The 17,079-nt window shown below is 40.0% G+C and overlaps 1 protein-coding gene across 12 annotated transcripts in view; it reads left to right on the top strand.

The window, feature by feature from the left end:
* The window catches only part of LOC109854779 (kinesin-like protein unc-104), an 18,044-nt gene extending 1,002 nt beyond the window's left edge, over nt 1-17,042 (top strand). Inside the window, exons 1-29 of one of the 12 annotated variants that reach the window (XM_020428217.1) lie at nt 1,467-1,534; nt 3,644-3,824; nt 3,919-4,001; nt 4,112-4,190; nt 4,308-4,653; nt 4,748-5,003; nt 5,104-5,106; nt 5,204-5,361; nt 5,486-5,625; nt 6,089-6,127; nt 6,936-7,073; nt 7,213-7,659; nt 7,746-7,951; nt 8,038-8,155; nt 8,466-8,638; nt 9,145-9,323; nt 11,002-11,139; nt 11,222-11,340; nt 11,442-11,817; nt 11,907-11,997; nt 12,089-12,204; nt 12,293-12,836; nt 12,940-13,129; nt 13,550-13,797; nt 13,921-14,186; nt 14,744-14,984; nt 15,112-15,248; nt 15,355-15,456; nt 15,600-17,042. In XM_020428217.1, the coding sequence (XP_020283806.1) occupies nt 3,725-3,824; nt 3,919-4,001; nt 4,112-4,190; nt 4,308-4,653; nt 4,748-5,003; nt 5,104-5,106; nt 5,204-5,361; nt 5,486-5,625; nt 6,089-6,127; nt 6,936-7,073; nt 7,213-7,659; nt 7,746-7,951; nt 8,038-8,155; nt 8,466-8,638; nt 9,145-9,323; nt 11,002-11,139; nt 11,222-11,340; nt 11,442-11,817; nt 11,907-11,997; nt 12,089-12,204; nt 12,293-12,836; nt 12,940-13,129; nt 13,550-13,797; nt 13,921-14,186; nt 14,744-14,984; nt 15,112-15,248; nt 15,355-15,456; nt 15,600-15,702 (5,136 nt within the window). In that variant the 5' untranslated portion in view covers nt 1,467-1,534; nt 3,644-3,724 and the 3' untranslated portion in view covers nt 15,703-17,042. Of the gene's footprint in view, nt 1-1,466; nt 1,535-2,310; nt 2,398-2,425; nt 2,709-3,438; nt 3,456-3,643; nt 3,825-3,918; nt 4,002-4,111; nt 4,191-4,307; nt 4,654-4,747; nt 5,004-5,103; nt 5,107-5,203; nt 5,362-5,485; nt 5,626-6,088; nt 6,128-6,935; nt 7,074-7,212; nt 7,660-7,745; nt 7,952-8,037; nt 8,156-8,465; nt 8,639-9,144; nt 9,324-11,001; nt 11,140-11,221; nt 11,341-11,441; nt 11,818-11,906; nt 11,998-12,088; nt 12,205-12,292; nt 12,837-12,939; nt 13,130-13,549; nt 13,798-13,920; nt 14,187-14,743; nt 14,985-15,111; nt 15,249-15,354; nt 15,457-15,599 lie in introns of those variants that run through there. The other 11 variants (XM_020428215.1, XM_020428216.1, XM_020428218.1 and 8 more) reach the window with 11 other exon arrangements.
* Nucleotides 17,043-17,079: the final 37 nt, after the last annotated feature.

Below are 17,079 nucleotides of genomic sequence, written 5' to 3'. Positions count from 1 at the left end.
TATATTTTCTCCGATTTTTAATATCAAATAAAAGTTCTCGGAAATTCAACAAATTATGGTAAGATCTGTGTAAATTTTCAGAATTTTCTATGCCCAAACTAAAATATTCTCTTCTTTCTAGGAAAAAGTAGAGGATTTGCAATGAACGTGTACTGTGTTGAATCGTAAAATCTGATCCCATTTACGGAGGATTGTTCTGATTACGAATGTCGCGCACACGGTATCTTCTTCAATTTTATTTAGCCACGCGTTAAATTTGGATAATCGATAACACCAAGAGCACGTCTTCGTTAACGAGCAATTAACGTGAAATTTGCGTTCGGAAACGTGTTCGGGGACATTCAGTTTGCGATCAATCTGCCCTCGTCATTTTCGTTGCGCTCTCGAGAGAGGGAGTACCTTATCCCCAACAACGTTACGACTCCTACGCTTCCCATCGTTAAGAAAGACGTTTCGTCTCTTTGGATTGACTGTTTAAGCGAAAGATGTATTTAAAACGAAGAAAAAAATTGAAGACGATACGTAGACAAATGTCGATATAAATGCGATAACTCAATTTATTAAAAAAAAAAGATTTTAGAATTACTTGTTAGGAGATGAAAAGATCATGTTATCTGATGACACCATAATAGGTATTCGAGATATACTTATTTTAATTGACGGCGCGAGATAATTACTTAAAAATGTGAAATTTCTTTATCTAATTGAAAATGTTCTTTGCTCTCTCTCTCTCTCTCTCTCTCGGGAGCATCGAGACGGTCGACGAGACAGGGTGAGACAAGGAGCCGAGGCGCCGAGCGTCGCGTCGCGTCGCGCTTTTTCTCGCAGGCGCGCGTAAATAATTTGCGATCCCCCGGAGGAGGCCATCGCGCGCGCAAAAGACCATGATTTTTATACAACGTAATCAAGAGAGACAGGAAGGAAGAAACAGAGGGAGCGTCTTTTTTTCTTCGAGAAACTAGCGTGCGTAGCTTAGCGATTAAAGAGCATTATTAGAGACAGAGCCGATACATATATCCGCGGGATATCTTTTACTTATTGATTGCTCTCCACCGTTAGGAAATTGGCCGGCGCCGCCTGCGTCGCATCGGTCGATCGTCGGGTTGCAAGGCTGACGTCACGCGGTATGCCCTCCGCCGCGGACTATTGATTTTCTCCCCCAAGGCGCGACGCGATTGGTCCATAAACCGAGAAAGAGCGCGCGCGGGCCAGACACGGCCCTGGACCACACGACGGTTCTCGTCGATCGACGCGCGCAACCCCTCGCTCTTCCTCGCTCGCCTTTTTGCGCCCTGTGTTCTCCTTGCGCTTTACACGTGTAATAACGTAATTATATACACGTATATGCGAGCGCGGCTACAAATTTATCCAATCCCTGTCCTCCTCTAAGGCACACACGCTACAACTCGGTGATATCCGCTCGAGAAAATCTGCGGAATAGCAGCGCGTTCCAAGGGCGTACCGAAAGCCCGTGATTGCTGGAAACGAACGCAAGGGATGACGACGCGCGATCGCGTTGACCCTCGGCTCGAAGGTAAGCCGCCGGCGCGAGGAGGATTTAATCGACCTCGGGCTGACCCACATGACTCATCATCAGACGTAATCGGCGCGTTGAGAGGGTGATCTTGAAACGATGATTTATGTTATTTCGCGAAAAACGACAAAACAATTTCTCGAGACCACGAAGCGGAAATGACGATGATGCGTCGATGTTTCGTTTCTGATTTTGTCGGATTTTTTTACGAGCTACGCGAATACAAGTTTTGCATACTGGTAGATTTATTTAAATGAGTGCAACAAATCGTCTTGTTTTGTACAAAATCATTCCGTAAAATCAACAACAAACTAACAACGACGATATTTTTTTGCAACAGTTCATCATTTGATTTTTTCTGAAAAAAAAAGAGCCTGATAATGTATCAATAACAATACGGTCTGCAATAATTAGTCATTACCAATCAAAATTTTTGTACATGTATATATACGATTACATTATTTATTTATTCGTGATTATCGCGCAGGAACAAATAATGCACTACTGAAAATGCTTTTTCCGAGAAGTTATCGAAAAACATCAATAATCCCATTAGTCCGACACTAAAGTGGCAGCAGTACCCTACTAAACTTAAGCATCCCCCTACCCCCCCCGGACATCACCCTCCGGTGTCTCTCCGGACGACAAAGACGACGACGAGAACGTCGTCCGGACCACGCAGGCGCCCGCGTGCGCGTATTCGTGCGCTCGTCAGCGTGCTCGTCACCAGCCTCTGGGGGTGGTTTCAGCCAGCGGCTGAACTCTCTTGTTTGCTCGCGTTAGACACAGGACAAGAGGGTTAGTTATATAGCCGCCGTCGCACCGTGGATACCACCACACGCGTGCATGTGGGTTAAACACGCGTAAGTGTCACGGGTCGTGAGCAAACGCGTTATAATAATGCTCGCCTACGTGGCCTACGTCGAAGGTGTCGCGGGTCGCGTCGTCGTTCATCGGATGGCCGACATAGTGACACGGTGAACCATACGCGTGAACACACGCGAGTGTAATTCGCGACTTTTACTCGCGTGTGACCGCGTGTCATTTCGTTTTTTTTTTTTTTTGTTTTTTGTGTCGTTAGCGCGATTCTCTTTTTCTCGCGCATTCACCTTCTCGTCGAAAGAAAAGAAAAAAAAAACGAACTAACGAACGGCGCGTCGAAAAGCAAGCTAGAGTAAGTCCTCGGCAAACGTTATGTACCTTCTTGAACGTGGAACGATCGATCGTAAAAATCCACATATATACCATCGCGGTGCGCGGTGGCCGTTCCTCGCCTCCGCCCGCCTTCCGGACTTGGTCCGTTCCGGATATATCGCAAACACTTGGACGACGTATCGATCACCGTCGCTCGGCGGCGCAATGGTGTTTCGCACGTAAATTACGAGGATGTCTTCGTATTGAAAAATGTGTATTTTCTCGCGTAACTTTGACGCTAGCATCGAACGTTTTTCTCTCGCTCTCTACGTCTTTTTCTTCTTCTTCTTTATGCATGACGTGCTCGCATCAAGTCTCTGAGAGCCTTGTGTAGATTCCGTGAGAGAGAGAGTCTGTCGTGTATCATCGTATGTGTCGGATTAAGTGTGCGTCTCGATTGAAATTCTCGACAAAATTTATTGTATTAATTTTGTGTATATTTAATAAAAAGTAAAATTTTCTAATAATACACATCGCAAATGTTAACGATTAATAATATTTTCTCTGCGTCGAGATAAAAAAAAACTAAAAATAACTGACGCGCGTACAAAAGGAGCGAATTCAAATTTTTTTTTTTCTGCAAACAGCGTAAGTGCTTGATATTGCGCAAAGCTTCGTCTGTAAGTTAATTAGATTTGATTGCGCAAGTACATTTGAGGAAATTGAATTTCCATTGTTCGAAATCGCTGACATTGTTCCTTGATGATTCGAACTTCACAAAGCGCATGTATGTTGTCATTGGATTTTTTTCTTTTCTTTTTTTTTATTGTGCGTATATACTTCGAGGAATATAATATGAAAAAAGTACAGAAGTTTGTTTAAAAATAATGAAATATGAATAATCTTATCTATGGCGAACTGTTAATAAAGTGCGCGATGTGAGACAACAGCGTGATAATGATAATTTTGTTGTAGAGGCGAGAACGGGAACAAAATTATCGGCACACCGCTGCCGATTTTAATCCGACGCTGAGTTAAAAGAAAATCCAGAAAACGATGTCGTCGGTTAAGGTGGCGGTGAGGGTACGACCCTTCAATCATCGCGAAGTCAGTCGTCAGGCACAATGTATCATAGAAATGAACGGGAGTACCACTTGTAAGTTTCTGACTCGACAAGTGAAAAACTTGTCAGAGAGCGAAACTTGTCATCGCACGAAGTTCATCCGTTTTTTTATCTTTTTGCGTTACAGCCATAGTGAATCCTAAAGCCACACCAGGAAGCAAAGATGCTGTCAAAAGCTTCAATTACGACTATTCCTACTTTTCTATGGACGTGTGTATATTTTTTATTTTAACAATTAATTAATTAATTGTCTGTTTTTTTTTGTTGCACACTCGGCAAATATTGATTTGTATCCGGGAAAATTTTTTTTAATATTTCAGCCAAATGATGAGAATTACTCGACTCAACTTATGGTTTACAAGGATATCGGTGAAGAAATGTTGGTACATGCTTTCGAAGGTAGAGAGACATTTTCTTTCACCGCGATTCAGCGACATTGATTTTCAGTGAAACTAATCCGTCACTGAGAATCAATCCAGTGAGATTTTTTGATATATAAAAAATAATTTTACTCAGGTTATAACGTGTGCATTTTTGCATACGGCCAAACTGGCGCCGGTAAATCCTACACCATGATGGGTAAACAGGAAGAGGGCCAGGAGGGAATAATACCACAAATCTGTAAGGATTTGTTTAGGAAAATTAGCTACACGTCTAACGAGCGACTCAAGTATTCGGTGGAAGTGAGTTACATGGAAATCTATTGCGAGAGGGTGCGCGATTTGTTGAATCCGAAAAACAGGGGAAATCTTCGGGTGAGAGAGCATCCTCTCTACGGACCTTACGTCGAAGATCTGTCCAAGTTGGCGGTGTTGTCGTACGAAGACATTCATGATCTCATAGACGAAGGTAACAAAGCCAGGTTAGTAAGGAACTTTTATTTTCAATCATTTCTATGTAAATCGCATGCACGTGTGAGATCACAAGTCATCAGAGATTTACGTCAATCGTTCTAGAACTGTCGCAGCGACCAACATGAACGAAACGTCGAGCAGATCGCACGCGGTCTTCACGATATTCTTCACGCAGCAGCAACACGACAGCGCTACCGGATTGATGACGGAAAAAGTTAGCAAAATATCGCTGGTCGATCTGGCTGGATCTGAGAGAGCCGATTCGACAGGCGCGAAAGGAACGCGATTAAAGGAAGGAGCTAATATTAATAAAAGTCTGACAACTCTCGGGAAAGTTATCAGCGCTCTGGCTGAAATTGTAAGTGTATGTTTGAATATCTTTATATATTAAATTATTGTGCGCACACGCACTGATATCATTATCTTTCTTTCTTTGTTACACTGTCACGGATTATCAGGCAGTAAGTGCTTTGATGAAAGTGATACATTAGAGAGTTTAGATAATAATTAAAGCCACGTCAAACGGATATTTTTTGGCAAATTTATATTTTTTTGCAGGCAACAAAGAAAAAGAAGAAAGCCGATTTCATACCGTATAGAGATTCCGTTCTGACGTGGTTGCTGCGAGAAAATTTGGGAGGAAACTCCAAAACGGCCATGATCGCAGCTGTCAGCCCTGCCGACATCAATTACGACGAAACACTCTCGACTTTACGGTTCGACATACTTTTATTGCGTATTTTTTTCACCTATATCGAAGTTAATGTCTCAAAGCTTTCGAGAGAACGCACACAGATTTGAGATGTGCGATTACGATTTTTGATTTTGTTTTGCGCACAGATATGCAGACCGAGCGAAGCAAATCGTTTGCAAGGCTGTGGTCAACGAAGACGCCAATGCCAGACTTATCAGAGAGCTCAAAGAAGAGATACAGAAACTACGGGAACTACTGAAGCAAGAAGGCATCGATGTGCAAGAAGGTAGGTTGTTCCTTCTTCTACAGAAATTAGTAAGAATTGTGATAGAGACTATATAAAAAAGGTTTTTAATACTTAAAAAAAAGAAGGGTACAAAAGAAGATAAATTGAATAAAGTATAAAAGATGAAATAAGTAAATACATAAATTAACAATAAATTCCCAAGTTAGAATTGCTTAATAAATTGACATAATATGTAGATTGTTTGAAAGATATAGCTTTGGGAATAACAAATATATGATTTACTTTGTCTATTATGCTATTAATTCATATTATAGATTTTTGAGTAATTTATAAAGTATGTAGATTGCACCAGAATTATTTATTCAAAAATCATCACGTAGGTACATTAGAGACGCGAATTGTTGGTTGCCACAAGTTAAATTGTATTAATTGTGCAACGCGCGCAAACGAGCAATCACATTCACACAGTATTTTTTCTTTGTTTCTCTTGCGCTCGACGTAGGGCCAGATGGTAAAATTACATACGAAAAGAAAGAACCTAGTAAGTAACAATAAAAAAAATCCGCTATAAACAACTCCGTACAAGCAGAAAGTACAAAAGACAAGCATCATCCATCTTTTGCGCCTCTTTTGTAGAACGTTTGATTGTTTTTGTTTCATTCTTGCGCTTCATCAATATATTTACCGCCAGGCGCATAACAACAATTTATATATGTCAATTTCGTTATATAATTTTTATATGTTTGCTTCGCGAATTAGTCTTCCTCTCTTTTTAACGTGCGTGTTTGTCCTTTTAATGCCTATCGATTGCACTTCTGTCTCCAATACAACTACAAGTAATTTTTCTACAAATTCCAACAAGTTTGAATAAAATATTACATTATCGTTACCTCAAGTGACAGCTGATATTACGCTTTTTTTGTTCGCATATACAAAAACAAGAGTAGATCCAAAATTATCTTCTAATCTAAGAAAGAATTGCGATGAGAAAACCTACGAAGTTAATATAAATATTTAGAAGCAAAAGTGCATAAAAAAACAAATATCGAATAAAACATATATATATATATACCAAGTAGATCATGCTTTTATTGAAGCATGCCAGTGCTCCGTAAAAGACACTAAGTGTATTTGTTGCCCAAGTAATCCAACGCTTTGAGAAATCGAGTGGCAACAACGATGATTTATATGTGTTATAAGCTTCTGAAATATTTCTCTTTCATCCACCGCTTTGAATTATGGCTTTTGGTGTTTATATAACACGCGATATCTCAACATTGACGCAGGCTTGACCGTTTCCGAACACATCGGTTTCTCTCATTTCTAAATTTTGAGCTTTTCTTTTGCAGGAGACGAAATAATCAGAACAAACAAGCGAAACGAGGAAGACACCAAGGAAAGTCGGGCAAGAATTTCTTCGCACACCACATCCACTATCGCCGAAGAGGCGGTCGATCAGTTGCAAGCGTCTGAGAAATTAATCGCAGGTACCGTACTTAAGAATTAATCCGACAAAGAAATAAACTCCTGTAATCAATATATCAGTTTTTTTTATACCGTCATCATCTGTACTTTTTTTTCTTTTTTTTTTTTTTTAATTGTATCGTTCTGTGTTTTATTTCTAAGAACTGAACGAAACGTGGGAAGAGAAGCTGAAACGAACCGAGTCGATTCGCCTGCAGCGCGAAGCGGTGTTCGCCGAAATGGGAGTCGCCGTGAAAGAGGATGGCGTCACCGTGGGCGTCTTTTCTCCGAAAAAGACGCCGCACCTGGTGAATCTGAACGAGGATCCTCTCATGTCCGAATGTTTGATCTATTACATCAAGGACGGTTTCACGCGGATCGGTAGCGCCGAAGCGAACATACCTCAAGACGTTCAGCTGTGCGGGCCACATATACTCAGCGAGCACTGCGTGTTCGAGAACCGAGACGGTATTATAACTCTGATACCGAAGAAAGGAGCTTTGATTTACGTTAACGGTCGCGAAGTGACCGAACCGCTTATTCTGACGACTGGTTCGCGCGTAATTTTGGGAAAAAGTCACGTTTTCCGATTCAATCATCCGGATCAAGGTATGCATCTAAATACATATTTGCACATGATCATCTGGACAAGGAAACAAATGTTGTATTATTATTTTGTATTTTCTTTCTTGCAGTACGTGAACGAATAGCGAACGGATCCCCGGCGGAAACTCCCGGCAACAACGAACCATTAGCTGATTGGGACTTCGCGCAGGTTGAGTTGTTGGAAAAGCAAGGTATAGATCTAAAGGTTGAGATGGAAAAGCGATTGCTCGTGCTGGAGGAACAGTTTCGTAAAGAGAAAGAAGAAGCTGATCAGCTGTTCGAGGAGCAGCGAAAGGTACGTATAGAAATACACATAGATGCAGTTTTTTCCATCTGTTGCGATTGTTTTTATGCATTCTACGAGAATTTCTTTACAATTAGAGCTACGAAGCGCGAATAGACGCGTTGCAGAGACAGGTGGAGGAACAGAGTATGACGATGTCTATGTACAGCAGTTACACGCCGGAAGACTTCAATAATATCGAGGAAGATATTTTTGGTGAGTATGAGGAACGGTTGCGCTTTACATTTGTGATATATATATATATACATTTGTTTATAGAACACCCGGATCCGAGCATAGTTTCTATGTTTTTCACACTTTTTTCTGTCTCTAAAAATTTTAATAAATCCTAATCAATTTTTACACCATTGATACACACATGAAAATTAACTTGCATGACAAAAGCTTAATATTACCGTTATAAGATTGTGTAGCGCATTCTCTTTAACGGAAATAATTGGTATTAATCGATTACCAACTGCTTGGCTTCTCTGACTGTTTTGCCTGGTAATGGCTTGCATTTCAGTCAACCCATTGTTTGACGCAGAGAGCAACTGGACCGAGAGAGAGTTTCAACTGGCCGCTTGGGCCTTCCGCAAGTGGAAATATCATCAATTCACGAGTTTACGGGATGATCTTTGGGGCAACGCGATATTCCTCAAAGAGGCTAATGCTATATCCGTTGAACTAAAAAAGAAGGTATAGTCGCGGATATACAACGGGAACTCTCTTTAGCACAGCTTTTTCATTTGTTTTTTTTTCTTGCACCATGTTCTTTTATACTTTCAAAATCAACTTCTCTGCACGTTCTCGGGAGGAATAATAAACATTTTTGTTTAATACGTCATTATCAGTGCGCTATTTTCATGCGCAATTTTTCTCATATGTGATAATAAATTATTTGAAAAACCGCAAGAGTTAAAATCGTGAGTTATTGAAAGATCGTTAGATTTATACTTATCATTATACAAATGATTTATTTTATATACATATAATGATTTATTTTATATATATATATAAAGTTTTATACATATTTTTATATATTGATACAAAGTAGTTACTGATAATTTTTTGCAAACTTAGTGATATGACACATTAAAAAAGCACCTCTTGTCGCGTTGTTAAGCATCATATTGTTCGGGAGATGAAATAAACATTTTTTTTTACAGTATCGTAAATTTTACCATGTTGATTTTTTTCCTTAGGTCCAATTTCAATTTACTTTACTTACCGATACCCTTTACTCACCACTACCACCGGATCTCTTACCCGCTATGGACGATGAAGAGGAAGATGACAGACCGTTTCCACGCACAATCGTCGCCGTCGAGGTGCAAGACACGAAAAACGGTGCCACGCATTATTGGACATTAGACAAGCTAAGGTACGTTCTTTTTACATATCCTATCTTAAAACACGCAATTTAATCGATGGATGGAACAGATTCGTATAGACAAAACATATATATACCTCGATATATACTTTCAAGAAATAATTTTATTATAATTACTCACCCATTATCACGTAAAGTGTAAACTCTTGACGATATGAAAAAATTAAAAATAACTTTTCTTTATTATGATATTTTGTAATAAGAAAATATATTTATCAGAAAATCAATATATTGAGTACACAGCATGTTCTGTGTTTACAACAATTTATCGTTTCCCAAGATACTTGTTCTGAAAAAATATAATTTTTCTCATAGAAAATTATTTTGAGCCGTTTTGTTTAACCGAACACGAACACATTTTTCAAGTGTTTGAAGAACATTTGTCTGTGTTGAAGAAAAACGTACTTTATTTTATCACAACAATCATATGTCACATAAAATGGAGGCGAGATGGAAAAGATTCTCGTAGACGCGCGACTGGTATCGTTGCAATTAAAATCGCTATTGAATTGAGCGCGAAAAATTGCAGCTTTTTCGTTAGAAAATCCGAGATAGAGATCGCAAAAGAAAAAAGGACGCACTGCCTACTCACGCAAAGTAATACATGTTGACTTATAGACAGCGCTTGGAGCTGATGCGCCACGTATACAACGAGGACTCGAGCCCCAGCACTCCGGAGGCCAAAGAGGATATTTTCCAATGCCTTACAGTCTACTCTAATTCCAAGTTTTCGCTCGCAAATCTTTTGCCTTCGAGGTTGGTGCTCGAACGCGCGAGGCTCTCCTCTTACTCAGTTATCCATGTAACAGTAACACACGCTTCACGCTCAGCCTCTCTCGGAGTATAATTATGTATACTGTTACCGGTTGTGCAAAACAAAGTCATTTTTATCGCCGCCGTCGCCACGTGTGCGCGTTTTGTCATTTTTGTTCCTTCTGTCTTGAGAGGCTTCCTCGTTATTATGGCACGATTCGTGCACTCTTCAGCACGCAACAAAACGAGCTTTGCGCATCTTGGAGCTCGGTCGAGTTTTGTTCATTAAATTTGCATGATACTTCTGACTCATAGCGTGTAAGAATCAATTTCGATGTCGAATTTATGAGAGAGAGAGAGAGAGAGAGAGAACTTTCTTTTGCTATTAACTTTTACCATTGGTTTTTGTGCAGCATCGCTTCACAGCTGCTGTAAAGCATCTTTAGGCTGTACATATCTGTGCGAATGTGTGAGAAAAAATGTTTTTCTTCACATTTCATGCACGTTTGTTTCTCTCAAACACCGTCACATTTCTTCAATTACTCTCCGCTAAACTCGTGTTCTCACTATCTCGCTTTCCAACATTGCACGTATATCTCATCAGATTGCGATACATGTCGATTGAGAAACCGCGCGATAAGCAATAATATCAAATACAGATTAATATAGAAAAAAAGAAAAAATTCTAAAGTTTCTTGAAAAAACGTATGCGCACTTTAATATATACTTTTTTTATATTATTTATATTTCTGTTAACGGATTCGAATGCGATTATATGTGTGCGAAAGAATTTTTTCTCAGAAAATACTTTTTTGATTGATATGACACACGAATTGTATAATCATACATTACGATCACACAGAATTGTCGCACACGGAGAATCATAATGAATGATGATCTTGTTGTATTTTTTTAGACAACGGCTGGAATTGATGCGCGAGATGTATCACAACGAAGCCGAGTTGTCGCCGACATCTCCGGACTTCAACATCGAATCTATTACAGGCGGCGATCCGTTTTACGACAGATTTCCGTGGTTCCGCATGGTTGGCAGGTAAATTAATACAAGAGATGTGATGCGATATTACGCGCGATTTCGTAAATAAAACATTTTCTATTCTATATCAAATTTTCAGAGCTTTCGTGTATCTGAGCAATCTCATGTATCCAGTGCCGTTAATTCACAAAGTAGCGATTGTAAATGAGAAGGGTGACGTTAAGGGTTATTTGCGAGTCGCTGTTCAAGCTGTAGTTGGTATGTAATTCGTATTTCTGTCGCGATTACAAATGTTTCGCGCGACTTTATATAAAACTTTTCCGTGCATATAAGATGTACATAACGAACCCTTCTTCCAGAAGAGGAAAACAGCGAATATTCAAGCGGCGTCAGACAATCAGCACGAATCTCTTTCGAGGACGACTTGTTCGGCGGTTATAAGCACAACAAGCGCAGCTCGCTTCTGGCTCAAACTCTGGAGAAAAATCGGCAGATGATACTGCACGAGGAGCGCGTGGTCGAGGGACACAACGACGTGAATCAGAAAGACATCAAGGACGAGGACGATATAGGAGATGCCGATAGCGGCCGAGGTGACAGCTCGGTCTCGAGCGACATGAAAGAGGAAGAGTTGCCGGATCATCTGCAACCCGGTGCGGAATTTACTTTCAGGGTAACGGTTCTTCAGGCTATGGGCATCTCCACCGAATACGCTGATATTTTCTGCCAGTTCAAGTAAGTCCGTCTATCGATTTGATTTCGATTTTCTTTTTACACACGATATGTGAGTTTTGTAATTTATATTATTAATTGCTCTTTCTCAGTTTTCTACATCGACATGACGAAGCTTTCTCAACAGAACCGGTAAAGAATACAGGCAAAGGCAATCCACCTGGATTTTATCACGTACAAAATGCAAGTATCTCTTTGCACAAAATTTTTTTATGCAAGTGACCAGCTGTGATCTTATGAATTGATGTGTTACACATTTTATTTATTGATACAGATTACGGTAACAGTTACCAAGTCATTCCTGGAGTACTTGAAGACGCAACCTATAGTTTTTGAAGTGTTCGGTCATTATCAACAGCATCCGCTGCACAAGGATGCGAAATTGGAATAGTGAGTGTTAAGCTGTTTAACAAGATTTATGACTTAAGAATGACTTAAGAATATGTAGACACATTTTTTAAACACGTATTTGACATAGCAGCGTGCGGCAACCGCCGAAGAGGATGCTTCCGCCATCCATACCGATCAGCCAGCCGGTACGTTCGCCGAAATTCGGAAGCGTCCTTCCGTCGCCGAGTACGTCCCACGTTCACGCCAAATACGACGTGCTGGTCTGGTTCGAGATTTGCGAACTGGCACCGAACGGCGAGTACGTGCCGTCAGTGGTAGATCACAGCGACGATCTGCCATGCCGCGGACTGTTCCTACTTCATCAGGGTATACAGCGACGTATACGAATCACCATCGTACATGAGCCGGCTTCCGAGTTGAGATGGAAGGACGTGCGCGAGCTCGTGGTCGGCCGCATTCGGAACACTCCGGAACCCGAGGAGGAGGACAATGACTCGTCGGTACTTTCGTTAGGTCTTTTCCCGGGTGAGTACCTCGAAGTTCCCGGCGACGATCGGACCATGTTCAGATTCGAGGCGGCCTGGGACAGCTCTCTGCACAACTCGGCCTTGCTCAATCGGGTCACGTCGTACGGCGAGCAGATCTTCATGACCATTTCCGCGTATCTCGAGGTACGTACGTATGTAATGTAATATCGCGCACACATCGGAGAGTTTATAAAATATATTTCATAAAATTGATAACACTCGTTTTTTTTATAATTATGTTTATCAGCTGGAGAATTGCGGAAGACCCGCAATTATTACGAAAGATCTAAGTATGATAATTTATGGAAGGGACGCGAGAGTCGGGCCACGCTCGTTCAAACATCTGTTCAGCGGCAGTTATCGCAACCAGGAGGCAAATCGACTCAGCGGTGTCTACGAATTAGTGCTTCGCCGTTCTTCGGAAGCAGGTAGCCCAGGTTTGTTATGTCTAACCATAGTGTAGTCCCGCGCGTCATCATAAAAAGCATCATCGAAATAAAATTGTGTCAGATTTCGCTTTAAATTCTTCATCATTGTTTCTTCAGCAACTTCGACACATATTTACATTTCTATATAAATCGTATGCGTAACGTGTCACAAAATGGCGATAGATTATCAATATTTTCTGTGTTAAATTACTATTAGATTACGTGCACAATTGAACTTTTTTTTTTAATTCCGAAATGATATTTTGCGATTTATAATATTATTCCCTATTATCTATTCTTACCCACACATTCATTAGTGTAAGAACAATTGAATTGTTTCTTTAATAATAACTATTTTATACATTTATACTCATACTTTTGACCTTTTCCTCTCTTTTCGATTCCTTTTCCGTCCCTGTTTGTTTACAGGAGTTCAAAGACGTCAACGTCGCGTCTTAGACACGAGTTCGACATACGTCAGAGGCGAGGAAAATCTACACGGATGGAGACCACGCGGTGACAGTTTGATATTTGATCATCAATGGGAGCTCGAGAAATTGACGAGACTCGAAGAGGTGGAGAGAGTACGACACACGTTGCTATTGAGGGAAAAGCTTGGTATCGACAAAGTACCGTTCTGCAATAAGCCGTTTTACGATTTTACAAAAACCGAAAAGGCAAGTTATATATTGTCTGCTGCACAGGATCGGAAAGACAATCAACGAATTTTTAGTTATCTAATTGAGAATATCTTAAATTTTTGCATATAGTTTTTCAAATTCAGTGATACTTTGATGCAGGATGTGTGTAACATGGTGGCGAAAGCCACGAACGAGCCACATGCCAGTCCGGTGAAGCTGAAACGCTCGACCAGCAAAGACGTTTACGAACCCTGGGAAATGACCGAGAGAGAGCGCGAATTGGCGACCAAGTACATTAAGCTTATTCAAGGACGAATACCGAGTAAAGAACCGATATTGCTTTCCGACGTCTCGCCCGGTGAAGACACCATAACCGATTTGTCCGCGTCTATGATGTCCTCGGTTATATCGTCCTCATCTCAAGAGTCAGTATACGCGAGAGCTAACCATTTCTTAGAGCAGGTAACCCTCCCTGCATGCCTGTGACTGCTCCTGCTAGTAGCGGTTGTCAATGCTTTGCTTCGTCGTGATTTTATATTGCGTTTCTCTCTTAGATTTTAAAATATCCGACAGTTGTAAAGGATAATATTCGAAGACAGTTGTTTTGTTACTGAATTGTTTTCGATAAGTGTAATTTTATTACACTTTAATGCATATAAATAAGTATTTCATAGATATTGTCGAAGTGATCGAGTTGAAGTAATTTAAAAAACAAAATTATTTTCTTAATACGCTAGTTTCTCTTACGTTTCCTAGCTTTGGCCAGATATACGCCAGATTATCGCGCTTCTTTCAAGCGATCTAAACTTCTGAGGCATCTGCTTTTGCATTTGCTTCAACATGCGATGGTCGAGATTCGTGTGTCTCGACACATCAAAGACAACCGCCAGCACAATTGGCTCGTGGTCAGGGTTATGCCGGAGTGTTACTTGCAGGCTGCTGGTATAGTAGTATGGAGCAGGTCTAAGTCGTGCCTCCTTAGGTTGAGCTCGCCGGAGAGGGCTAGACTTCAAGAACTCCAGGAGAGCATACTGGCGAGCGAGTCGGCGAATCAGAGCTGCTCTGTCGCGCCACCGCCGCTCGGATCGTCCTCACCGTCGAAAGAGAACCTGGTGCTTTACGTGCCGGAAGTCGAGGAAATACGCATCAGTCCGGTGATCGCTCGGAAAGGTTACTTGAACGTTCTCGAACACAAAACCAACGGCTGGAAGAAGCGCTGGGTGGTAAGTTTATCGTCATTTAATTTTTACATTTAATCCTATTTCTCTTTTGTGTGTTTAAAATTTTATTTAACAATTTACATGTTTTTTTTTTTTATTTTTTTGTTTTTATTTTTACTATTTCTTTTAGGCCGTTCGCCGACCGTACGTTCTTATTTTCCGAGAAGAAAAAGACCCCGTTGAAAGGGCACTTATCAATTTGGCCACAGCTCAAGTTGAGTATTCCGAAGATCAGCTAGCCATGGTGAAAGTGCCGAATACATTCAGGTAATCGTGTTATCGCAAGCGAAGAGATAGAATTAGATAACAAAAATATATACTTGTGATATAAAATTTATATTTTGATATATTCTAAAATATTTTATGCATGTAGCGTGGTCACTAAGCACCGAGGATATTTACTGCAAACTTTAGGCGACAAAGAGGTCTACGATTGGCTGTACGCGATCAATCCTCTTTTAGCTGGTCAAATCAGGCACGTATAGTCTTAACAATCAGTTTAGATTTTATTTATTATACGATTTGTTGAACGTTACTTAATTTTGTAACGATTGTCTTTGAAATATATATATATGAATAAAAAATAATCGATGTTTTTTTTTTTTTTATTTGTTGCAGGTCGAAACTTGCGCGCAAAAGTCCGGCCACGTCAAATCTGAACAACAGCACGACGGTTTCTCTGACACCGCCGTTAGAACAACAGAACAATCAGACCAAGTGAGTGGCTGACACTGTGGCCGGGGTAACGAGTGCAATAGCGACGGCGTCTGAGAAAATGCTGAGTTGGCCACACTCGGCCTTACAGTCTCAACACTTGTGTAACTTTCGATTCCCGGTAGTCTTTGATTGACCGAACGGAGGCGAAGTTATCATTCCAATATTAAATTACGATCGATTACATGTAATATCAATGTTTTACTTAACACACATACACACAAACATACACACACACACATACACACAGTGTTTCTCCCTTGGCGCGTTATAAAAGACAGCCCGGGGTGTGAGCTAAAGAGAAGAAAGAGGAATGGTGCTTGTCTTTTGAAGAAGTTATAAATGCATTCGTTATATATTTATTACATTGAGAAAAAATCTTTCGGTTCACGCGTCTCTCCCGTACATTTCAAGCGCGCACTTGAAATGTGAATCACGTTGACGAGACGAAAAAAAAATCGTTCTGCAAAACGCAGAATGATTTTGTTTCTTTTTGAATTTCCGTATGACGCGTTGATGTAATTTAGTGAATATAGCTGTTATATACATGCGAAAAAGATGCATTTATGCCTAATAAAAACGTATTCCTAAGACGATCACTGAAAACCTTGGGGAGGCGAGGAATGCACAGTAGATACGTATGTAGAAGTGTACGGGAAAACGCGAGAAAGAGAGGGAGAGAAAGAGAAGTAAAATAAAGAGAGTGAAAGAGAACACGAGAGAGATAAAGAAAAAAATACACACACGCAAGCAAGGCAGCACTTCAACAAATTATGTAAGAGATTTATAACGATTATAAGATTCGTATCGATACGAAGCTATCAGGAAAAACTGGAAACGCTTCGTATTTTGCGGTGTACGCAAAAATAAAATAGATAAAATTACGCTAATCCTTACGAATATATATATATATATATATATATATATATAGACGTCACATTGTGACGTGATATATTTCATTCGCATTGAATGCGATAAAACTCCCGATCTCAAATCTCAGTTTGTTTCATTTCTCATTATTGAACATCCATATGTGTTATCGATGACATAACTTTTTTATTTGCATTATAAACTCTTCTTGCTTTCCACACATATGTAACTCACATAGAATTCCGATGAATTGTGAAAATGAATTGCACCAACAAAGCGATATATAAATCCAATTTTTATGGATTATTATATTAAAGTACTATATCTATTAAAATTAATATTCATGGTTATCTATGTCTGGCAACCTCAACAGTTGATTCTTTACTATACATGAACAGTTTTCAAGTTCGCTCTTTTGAATCTTCATTGAGGTGGTTGTCGATTTCATACATCTTGAGATATATATATATATATGTATATATATATAGTATATATATATATATATATATATATA

Source organism: Pseudomyrmex gracilis, unplaced genomic scaffold (assembly GCF_002006095.1).
Source record: "Pseudomyrmex gracilis isolate BER0280 unplaced genomic scaffold, ASM200609v1 scaffold_74, whole genome shotgun sequence".
NCBI lineage: Eukaryota > Metazoa > Arthropoda > Insecta > Hymenoptera > Formicidae > Pseudomyrmex > Pseudomyrmex gracilis.
Note: the sequence above shows the minus strand (reverse complement) of the source record. Positions and strands in the feature narration are given on the sequence as shown.